The following is an 11,004-nucleotide window of genomic DNA, read 5'->3' as shown; positions in this document are numbered from 1 at the left end:
TTCTACAATTTCTTTGCTGTGTGATCTTGGGCAGATGACCTCCCCTCTCTGGGCTTCCTCTTATAAAAGGAAGCATCTCCCTTTACTTCCCTGTGTTGGTGTGGGAATTACCTTAAAGGAGAAGCTCTGTGGGAGAAGCTGTCCTGTAGTCATGACCCTACATTCAGATGTCACTACTATGTGGCTTCAAAGATGTGAGCAGGAGAGATTCTCAAGTGAGATTCCCAAGCAACCCTGTCTCGGGAAACATCCTGCACTGATGGAAAGATTCCAATCTTCACTGGCCCATACGGCAGCCACCGGGGACCCCTGGGAACCCTGCTTCGAACTAGCAGCTGGGCCAACTGAGAAACTCAGTTTTTTATTTGAATTCATTTGCATCTGAGTACCACCGAGAGCTGGTGATTACCACATAGGGCACCACGGATCTGAAGGCCATTCTAGGCAGTGGCACCAACTTGAGAAAAGGCCTGGAGGCATGAAAATTATACAGCCCAGAGGATCTGTCTTTGTCTCCTGTGGCTGCTGTAAGAAGTGGCGATAAACTTAGCAACTCAGAAGAGTACAAATTTATTCCATTAAAGTTTTGGAGGTCAGGCACCTACAATCAAGGTGTCAACAGGCCCCTTCCTGCATTCCTTGGCCTATGGCCCTTTTCATCCATCACTCTGATAGCTCTTTCCTCTGTCAAATTTCCTGCTCGTGACTCTGACCCTCCTGCCTCCGTCTTAGAAGGATCCTTGGGATCGCCTTGGCCCCACCCAGATCATCTGGGATGCTCTCCCCCCGTCAAGCTCCCTAATCACACCTGTGAAGTTCCCTTTGCCATGTAAGGTCACATATTCCCCGGTTCAGGCGTTTCGGATGTGGACCCCATTAGGGGGTCCTGATTCTGTCCACTGCAGTGGTCTGAACAGCTAGAACACAAGTGCGTCCAGCGGCAGAGAGAAGCCTTGAATAGCAAACTAAGGAGCCGGGACATAGATAGCTCCTTCAAAACAGAGCCATAATCTGTCACCTTCTCCCCACCTCTGCTAGTACCCTGACCCAAGTGTGCATCTCTTCTTGTTTGGACCGTGGCAGTAGTCTCTTTGCCAAAGCAGTAGCTCATGTTCCGTCCCCCTCCCCCATAGTCTGGTCTCCACCAGCAACCAGAGGTATCCTATTAAAATCTAAGTCAGATCAAGACACGATCTGCTCCAAATCAGGTTGCCTGATTTAGGAAAAAAAAAATTTTTTTTACAGAATGCTCACTTGAATTTAAATTCAGATAAACAACAAATAATTTTTATTTTAAAGAATTTTTCGAGATTTTTTTTTCAAGACTTTCCTTATTTATTGGAAAGAGAGAACGAGCAGTGGGGAGGAGCAGGGGGAAAGGGAGAGAGAGTCTTAAGCAGACTCCACGCTGACCATAGAGCCTGGCTCGGGGCTCCATCCTGATCACAACTTGAGCCGAAACCAAGAGTCAGACGCTTAACTGACTGCGCCACCCAGACACCAGTAAATATTTTATTTTTAAGTCATCTCTACACCCAATGTGGGGCTTGAACTCACAACCCCAAAATTAAGAGTCACATGCTCCACTGACTGAGCCAGCCATGCACCCCCAACAACAAATACTTTCTTTAAGATTTTATTTATTTATTTATTTATTTATTTATTTGTCAGAGAGAGAGAGAGAGAGCACAAGCAGGGGGAGCAGCAGGCAGAGGGAGAACAGACTCCCTGCTGAGCAAGGAGCCAGATGTGGAACTCAGTCCCAGGATCCTGAGATCATGACCTGAGCTGAAGGCAGAGGCTTAACTGACTGAGCCACCCAGACGTCCGAACAAATAATTTTTTTTTAAGTATGTCTCAAATGTTGCATGGGACATACTCATGCTAAACAAACAAACAAACAACTTTTTTGCTGTTTATCTGAAACTCAAATTTAATTTGGTGTATATTTTATCTGATAACTGCAGCTCAGAACACTGCCATGGCTCTCCAAACACTTACTATGGCCTGGAAGGCTTTCAAATCCAGCCCCCCACTACCTCTCTCCCTCTGTCTCACCTTACTTTCCCTCTTGCTGCCTCTGCTTCATCCACATTGGCTTCTTTGCTCTTCCTGAAATATGCCGAGCATATTGTGCCTCAGGGCCTTTGTACTTGCTGCTCCCAGTGCTTGACATGATTTCCTGCCAGATTTAATCATGACTCCTCCCTCCCTTCCTCAGGTTTGGGCTCAAATATCACCTTATTCAATGGGCCTTGCCTAGCTTACTTATATCCCTGCCCCACTCAGTCCTCTTTGTCCCCTTTAGGTTAGCCCTTGCCACGACTTGTTATATTGCATATCTTCTCCTTTGCTTATTTCCTGTCTTCCTCCAGTAAAATGCCAGCTCCCTGAGCGCAGGGATTTGTGTCTCTTGGTCACTGCTATTTCCTCAGTGCCTATAACAGGGCCTTACACATAGTAGGTGCTTAATGAATGTTTGTTGAATGAATAAAGAAATAAATGATATCATTGAGCCACTGGATCCAGCTATGCCTGAAGCTAGCTTGCGAAATCCGAGGGCCGCACACAGTCCAGTTTCCTTCCAGCCTACACCGCCATCTCCGAGACTAGATCATGGCTGGTGGATTTCTGGCCGACAGCATTTTCATCCTTGCTCTGTGACTCCTTTAGGGCCCGTCGACAGGCAGCTGGTAGTGATCTGCGCAGTTGAGTCCTCCCAAAATACAAGAAGAGCACAGGATTGAGACAGCTGTGAGCCAGAGCAAGGCCGTTGACCAGCGGCTCAGACCGAAGGGCCCGGGCCAGGAGCGTGGAGTGTGGGGCAGCCGCGGTGATGACCAGCCCCAGCAGGTGGTAGGGGGCCCAGCAGACAAAGAAACCCACCACTACGGCCATGCCCAGGGGCCAGCGGTGTCCGGCTGCGCGGCACAGAAGGGCACCGTGGCAGCTGGCCACGACCACCAGCGGCCCCAGGAAGCCAAAAATAAAGCGGGTGGCGGTCACCGTGCTCTCCAGTACTGCAGAGCCGCCGTAGTCCACCACGCACTCCAGCCGGTGAGGGAAATGCTCCCGGTGCAACCGGCGGTAGATGGCCGAGGGCACAGTGAGCAGCAAGGCCACAGTCCAGGCGACCCCGCAGGCTACCTGCACCCTGCGCGCCCGCCCCGCCGCAGCCCCCCAGCTGGGCCTGAAGGCCAGCAGGCAGAGGTCCACGCTGAGGGCGGCCAGAAGGAGCACGCTGGCGTACATGGACAGCAGGATGATCGAGGGCAGCGCCTGACACCCCGCCGCCCCGTACGGCCAGTGGCCCTCGCGCGCTAGGGGCACCGCCAGGAGGGGCAGAGACGCACAGCAGAGCAGATCGGCCACAGCCACATGTAGGAACCAGGTGGCCCCGACCCTCCGGCGAGCCTCTTTCCATGTCACCCAGGCCACCATCGCGTTGCCAGGCACCCCCACCAGGAAGACGGCGGCGTACAGCAGAAACACGGCGGTGCGCAGTGGGTAGGCGGAGATGCAGGTACCGTCCATGCAATCCACGGGGAAATCCGGAACCCCGTCGTAATCCCCATACTCGTAGCTGAGAGAAGTATTCTCCATCCAGGTCCCAGACACCTGAACGGGAGAGAAATCATGGAAGCTCCTTGACAAACCCCTCAGGGTGTGGGAAACCCCCCCCCAGCCACTTGGAAGCAGGACTAGGACAGCGTCAGAACTCCAGTGCGTCCTAATATTGGAATTATAGAAGACTAACATCTTAGAACTCGCTGGAGAGCATCCTGGAATTTGAGAATAGGGCCCCATCAGAACCCCAGCAGGTCAGGAGACTGGAATTCTAGAATACCAGAGGTTGAGGACACTAACCCATGAGCATCCTGGAATTCTAGAGCATGGCAGTGCTAGAACCTGATCGTGATAAAGAAAATATTTTGGAATCCCAAAATAGTATATTAGAACCCCGGGGTGGCCCAGTAGGTTAAGCCTCTGCCTTCAGCTCAGGTCATGATCTCAGGGTCCTGGGATCGAGCCCCCCATCAGGCTCTCTGCTCAGCAGGGAGCCTGCCTCCTCCTCTCTCTCTGCCTGCCTCTCTATCTACTTGTGATCTCTCTCTCTGTCAAATAAATTTAAAAAAAAAGAAAAAGAAAAAGAACGCCAGCCAATTATTATTTGGAATTCTAGAACAGCACTGTGTGACTCAACATTGGTGTTAATGGAAATGTTCTTTTCTTTTTTTTTTTTTAAGATTTTATTTATTTATTTGAAAGAGGGAGAGAGCCCAAGCTGGGTGAGAGGGGCAGAGGGAGAAGCTGACTCCCCACTGAGCAGGGAGCCTGATTCGGGACTCAATCCCATGACCCTGGGATCATGACCTGAGCCGAAAGCAGACACTGAACTAACTAAGAACTCAGGCACCCCTAGAATTTAAAATATTGGGATCCGAATATCCATCAAGAGGGGGAAAGGTTAATACATATTGACAGCAAAAGTACTTCTTCTTCATTGGTGTTTTTGAGTCTTGGTGCCATGAAAAATGTCTCTCTGGAGCAATTATGTCATTTTGTTTTTTACATAAACTCGATCATAAACCCAGACCACAAAGTGCACACATCACGTAGCGCCAGCTCTCGGGTTTCACAACCTTATCACAGCCAGGAGACGGGCACTCAGACCAAGAAACAGAACTTTCTAGAATCCTACTACAAGCAGTTTCTGAAAATCATGATGGCATTAGGAAAACAAGAAAAATAAAATGTTGAATTCTCTGCCCAGGAGATTCATTCATTCATTCATTCATTCATTCCAGAAAGTTCCTAAGTACCTTCTCTCTTCCAGGCACTGCTGCACACCAGGGGATATGACAAACAAAAGAAAAAATTCTTTCTCTTGGAGTTGACACTCTAGCAGGAGGAGTCAGATAAGGAAGAAATAAGTCAAAAAAGGAATAAATAAGCGAAATACAGTGTCTTAGAAGGTGATAAATGCTAGAGCAAAAAAAAAAATCACACAGGGGATTTTAAGTGAGTGGTCAAGGAGGGCCTTTCTGAGGAGGTGACCCTTGAGCAAAGCCATAAAGGAAGTGAGGGACGAGCCATGTGGGGATCTGAGAGAAGAGAGTTCCAGGCAGAGGGAATAGCCAGTGCAAAGGCCCTGAGGTGAGAACATGGTCTTGTTCAAGGAACAGTGAGGATGCCAGTGTGGCTGGAGTGGAGTAGGTAAGGCAGAGAAGGGGAAGGTAAGAACAGAAAGATATCATGGACCATGGAAGGCTTTGTGAAGACATTTATCTTTTATGTCCTGTGAGATTGGGGCCATAGGAGGATGCTAAGCAGTGAGGTGACACAATCTATCATAGCAATAATAATAATAATAATAATAATAATATAATATTGCTATTACTGTCATAATAGTAGAATATATAGTAATAGAATATATAATATATAATAATGTTATTAGTGATATTAATATATTAACATTATATAATAGTAATATACTAATATATACTAGTATTATATATCAAATATATTAAATATTATATATTAGTATGTTATATATAAATATATAATATACTGTGACTATATTATATAATATATAAAAATATATACTATCTATAATATGCTATTTACTTACTATATATTATATATAACATAATATATTATATAAAAATATATAATTAGTAATAGATTACTATATATCCATATAATACATATTATAAATTATTATTACTATGATAGTAATAAAATATATAATATAATAACATATTACTATTACTTACCACTATATAATTATTATTATTATTATTATTATTAGAAGCCGTCCTCCATTGAGCCCACTGTGTTATGTGTTGAGCATTGCTCAGGAACCTTTAAATCTTAAATCATTTGATCCTGTAACAACCCTCTGATTCTTTTTTTTTAACTAATTTTTTAAAAGATTTTTTATTTATTCATTTGACAGGCAGAGATCACAAGTAGGCAGAGAGGCAGGCAGAGAGAGAGGGGGGAAGCAGGCTCCCTGCTGAGCAGAGAGCCCGATGTGGGGTTCGATCCCAGGACCCTGAGATCATGACCTGAGCTGAAGACAGAGGCTTAACCCACTGAGCCACACAGGCACCCCAACCCTCTGATTCTAATACTATCCTTTTACGCAGGCTATTATTATACCCATTCTGCAGACAAGAAAACTGGGGCCCAGAGAAGTAACTTACCTAAGATCATTCAGGTAAGCAAGTAACAGAGTTGAGTTTTGAACCGTGTCAGGCCCACTCTGGAACTCTGGGCCCCAGAACACATTCACCGAAAAACCTTAGATTCAGAAGACAGCAGGTGGCACAGCCGGTGGCCCTGAGCAGACCCGGGCTCCATAACTCGGTTTCACTTGGCTCTCTCTCTTGGTTTCCTCACTGAGAAGTGAGTCACAGAGGTGAACCTACCTCACCAGTTTGGGGGAGGCGACGTGTGATAAAGCTCGTGGCACAGGGAAAGGGCTCAGGCGGATGGTAGGTCATCCCCCCTATATCAGAATGGCCTGACCCTGAGGCTCCCTGCTGGCTCTCATGGGCGAGCCGGCACTACCCAGGGCTCTAGCTGGCATTGATGCAACAGGAAAAGCAGAGGGGAAGTGGAGTGTTGCCCTGTCCCCTCCTTCCTGCCAAGTAATTGCCAAGAGGCCCAGCCACTTTGTGTGTGTGTGTGTGTGTGTGCACGTGCGTGTGTGTTTGGAGTTTGGCATGCTGCTTTCGTAGTATTTTCATCACTAGAATAAGAGGTGTGCAGCCTTTAAAAATTCAGACCCTCCGGACGCCTGGGTGGCTCAGGTGGTTAAGCGGCTGCCTTCGGCTCAGGTCATGATCCCAGCGTCTTGGGATCGAGTCCCACATCGGGCTCCTTGCTTGGCAGGGAGCCTGCTTCTCCCTCTGCCTCTGCCTACTACTCTGTCTGCCTGTGCTCGCTCGCTCACTCTCTCTCTCTAACAAATAAATAAATAAAATCTTAAAAAAATAAAAATTCAGACCCTCACCAGCTGTGTGATCTTGGGCAAGTCACTTAACCTCTCTTTTCTTCAGCATCCTCGTCTGTAAAATGAGAATAATACTATGCCTACCTTAGAGGCGATTCAGCAGGTGAATCGGAGTGGAGAGCTGGACACAGTGCCTGGATCCAGAGAGCATTAGTCGTGTGGAAGTTGCTGGTACCTACTGGTATGCAGGCACACCCTCTCTCCCAACCCTCAGACCCCGCCCTGCCCAGCTTTTACTGGTCAAAATCCAGGAACTCTAATGTTGGCAGCTCAACCAACTATGGTATTTCCCTTTGAATATCTCTAACAGAAATGCAACATCCAACAGCTACTGTGTTATCTCCTAATCTTTTCCACATAACGAGTGTGTTTTCCATCCACTGCCCTATCTGCACACACATCAGCCCTTTCCGGCAGCCGCTGGAGTGTCAGCCCACGTGCTGTATGGGCCGGGCTTATGAACCAGCATCGGACTGTAAATAAAGGACGTTTACGTCACGAAGAGCCTTATTATTTTATCATCATTTTGTACAGTAAATTAGATTCATGTCTACATAGAAAACACAATTACCATTATTATAATAATTATCATTTTATAATGGTTACAATAGCCGATGACATTTACCAAGTACCTATCACAGATCAGGCCGAGCCCTTATGACAAGCACCCGAAGTTCGTATTCTTGTGACGCTCCATTTCCCAAACCGTCCGCGGCTTTGGGCTCCTCCATGTCCCTGGCATCTAGAAAACCACGCGGCACCCAGCAAGTGCTTTGTTGCTATTTAGCGAGTGAAAAAATAAAGAGGGAAACTGAGGCACAGAGCAGCAAAGGGGTCACTTAGGTTTCTCTCTCGGTTCCTTGAGCCCACAGGAACCCTTGTGCGTGCACTTGGCGTGGGTGTGTTTGTAAGTCACCCATTCTTGTTGGAACTTCTGTCTAGGGAACCGTGGGGCCAAGTCCACGGACACCTCGCCCCTCCCCCCAGAGAAGCACACACATGCTCCTCCCCCTCCCCCCAGAGAAGCACACACATGCTCATCAAAAGACCCGTGCCAGGAAAGACTTTCCTATGGGAAGTCACCCAGTTGTCACCCCCAGGGGAATGCATAAACGTACCCTGGTATGGGGGCGCCTCGGGGGCTCAGCTGGTTAAATGTCTGCCTTTGGCTCTGGTCCTGGGATCGAGTCCGCATCCGGCTCCCTGCTCGGCAGGAACCTGCTTCTCCCTCTCCCTCTGCCCTCTGCCGCTCCCCCTGCTTTGTGCTCTCTCCTCTCTCTCTTGCTCTCAGATAAATAAATAAAATCTTAAAAAAAAAAAAAGAAGAAGAAACCATAGCATGGTGTACTCGGGCCATGGAATATTCTATAGCAGAACAAAGCGCACAGGCGAATGTGGATGGATTTCACACAGATGCTGCTGAGGGGAAGGAGGCAGACAGAGGCGCAGGGGAGGTGGCTGAGGGATACCACTCACATCAAGTTCAAAAACAAGCAGGAGAGGTCTGTGGGGGTGGGTAGTGGCGGGGTGGGGGAACGGGGGGCACATCGACACTAGGTCTGTGCTCTTCCTTGAGCCGGGAGCCCGTTCCCTGTGCACACCTGGCTCGTGGAGACACACAGAGCTTCCCAGCTCTGACGTGTGTATCTGTTATCCGTGGAACTAAAATTAAATCTTCCTTCTTAGGAAGCGGAATTGGTGAGTCGAAGGACTAGTTCACTGGACAATTGGCCGTTGGATGGGTTTTCCAGAAACTGCAAGGGCTCCTGGAGTTTGGAGAATGGCCCTTTGCCCTACACCTGAGTGTGCCAGATGTGTGGATGCTCTGACCGGAAGCATTTCTGTTGGGCCGCCCTCGAGAATTCCAAGAGCCTGGAATTCCAGTGTGGTGGTCATAAGATCCCACCTCTCCAATTCTCCATCTGATTCCAGATTCTGAGAAGTATTCGCCTACAAAGCTCAGATGACAGGGCGCATGGGTAGCTCAGAGGGTTAAGCCTCTGCCTTCGGCTCAGGTCATGATCTCAGGGTTCTGGGATCGAGCCCCACATTGGGCTCTGCTGGGGGCGGAGGAGGGAGCCTGCTTCCCCCTCTCTCTCTCCCTGCCTCTCTGCCTACGTGTGATCTCTGTCTGTCAAATAAACAAAATCTTAAAAAAAAAAAAAAAAAGCTGAGATGGCCCAATGCCATCCTCCCTCCCTCCCTCCTTCTCTCCTTCCTCCCTCCTCCCTCCTTCCCTCCATCCTCCCCTTGACCAGATGCCACTTGGAAACCCTATCTGGACTCACAGCCAGGACCTGGGAGGTCTGGGGTCTTTCCCAGCGTCCGGCAGCTGGTGGATTCCTGTAAGTCCATCCCCCTTGCCGGAGCTCCTATGGGACGCTGAGCACTGCCACTTCCCGGGCCCCAGCAAATCTTCATAACCAGGGGAAAATGGGAGTGGCCTTTTCCTACTCCAAGGGTGTGTTTGTCCTGTATTCTTCCCATGACTCACACATCCCAAAATTACTGGGCAGCAAATGAAACTGGAGAGAACTCAGGTGGGTGGAGTGTTGACCCAGGGTCACCAACCCTGGCAGCAAGGCCACCAGTTCCTGGAAGCTGGACCTGCATGCGGTCTGACCTCGAAGGCCTGGGGCCTTGGCTGGAACTCACTCCCCCAGGGGGCCCTCTGAGGTCATCCTCAGAGAGCACCCACGCACAGCCCGCTACCCTCCTCCCAGCCTCCAGCTGTGTACCAGCCCCCCTCTCTTTGCCCTCTGCAGAGCCTTGAAGACAGATAAATATTCCTCTGGCCTTCCATGTACTGAGGGAGACAGCTCAGGGTCACATTCCCGACAAAAAGGCCAAGGCCACCAACCACAGGGCAGACAGAACACAAACAAATCCCCTCCATCCTGTTCCCCCCAGCTTCCTGTCTCTGAAATGGGAACATGTTGACCATCGTGGTCCCTAACCTCCCTCCCAGCACAGGTGCAGGGGCTGAGAACGTGAACTTGAGGGCCAGAATGATGAGATTCATAGTCCAGGTCCACTGTGGGTGAGACCGGGGGCCTCGGCCTCTCTGGGCCTCAACTCCCTCCTCTGTGCAATGGCCGTTCTGCCACGAGCAACAAATGGGTAAAGAGATTTCAAGCACTTCGGTGGGTTCCCGGCACATGGGCGCATCAGCTATGCCTACCGAGGACGTTACTGACGTGTTGAATTAACAAGGACGAAAAGAATACAATGGAAGTTAAAATTTCCATTTCAAGAAGGCTTAGCAGGAGGAAGTGGTTCTCCAGTTTAAGAACCCTTAGTCCGCTGTTCTGTGTGTGGGGGTGTACGTCGTCGCTCTGTGCGTGCCTTGGGGTCGAGGGGATAGGTTTACACATTTCCTTTGATGTTGTTTAGGGAATAAAATCGTGTTGTTTGAGGAAGTTGTTCTGAGTCAACAAACGAGCTCACTGTGTGACCTGTGACGCGTCTCATCCTCTCCTATGGTGACCCCGTCTTGGCAGAGCCTTGTCCTGGCCCCAGACCCTCCCGATGAGATGACGACAGCAGAAGCGCAGGGTGGGGACTGTCCTTCATCAGCCCAAACTTTCCCTGATCTCAAGTTCACAGGGGGGTGTCTCTTAGATAAGTAGGGTTTCATAAACACCCTGGCCGCTGAGCCTTGGGGCGCACGTTTCTCATGTTTCTCAGATTCGGGGGTGGGGGGTGAGGTTTTCTGCCTGAGCAGAAAGTCAGATGCGAAGTCGCATGCAGGGCCCAATCCTAGGACCCTGAGATCGTGACCTGAGCGGAAGGCAGAGGCTTAACCCACTGAGCCATCCAGGCACCCCCCGGGGACACAGCTTTAATAGAAAAGAAGGGTCTGCTCTGGGGGTGGGATTTCTTTTTATAGCCACTCCAAAAGATCCAAGTACCAGCCCCTCAACATGGGGGTAGCTAGAAGAAGATCTGAGACAGTGACGTTGACATGGGAAATTGCCATGTTG

At 49.2% G+C, this 11,004-nt stretch overlaps 1 protein-coding gene across 3 annotated transcripts; it reads right to left on the bottom strand.

Annotated features, from left to right (window-relative positions):
* Positions 1 to 1,781: 1,781 nt before the first annotated feature.
* C5AR2 (complement component 5a receptor 2) lies at positions 1,782 to 7,134 on the bottom strand. Of its 3 annotated transcripts, none has more exons than XM_032839446.1 (2): positions 7,106 to 7,134; positions 1,782 to 3,618 (listed from the first exon to the last, which is right to left on the bottom strand). In XM_032839446.1, the coding sequence occupies exon 2, from the start codon at positions 3,601 to 3,603 to the stop codon at positions 2,590 to 2,592; it is 1,014 nt and encodes a 337-aa protein (XP_032695337.1). In that variant the 5' UTR covers positions 3,604 to 3,618; positions 7,106 to 7,134; the 3' UTR covers positions 1,782 to 2,589. The 3 variants fall into 3 exon arrangements, with proteins under 3 accessions (XP_032695337.1, XP_032695335.1, XP_032695336.1); XM_032839444.1 differs by lacking the exon at positions 7,106 to 7,134 and adding an exon at positions 6,210 to 6,454; XM_032839445.1 differs by lacking the exon at positions 7,106 to 7,134 and adding an exon at positions 6,435 to 6,454.
* Positions 7,135 to 11,004: the final 3,870 nt, after the last annotated feature.

This window comes from Lontra canadensis, unplaced genomic scaffold, assembly GCF_010015895.1.
Source record: "Lontra canadensis isolate GAN:19392208 unplaced genomic scaffold, GSC_riverotter_1.0 scaffold107, whole genome shotgun sequence".
Classification (NCBI taxonomy): Eukaryota; Metazoa; Chordata; class Mammalia; order Carnivora; family Mustelidae; genus Lontra; species Lontra canadensis.
Note: the sequence above shows the minus strand (reverse complement) of the source record. Positions and strands in the feature narration are given on the sequence as shown.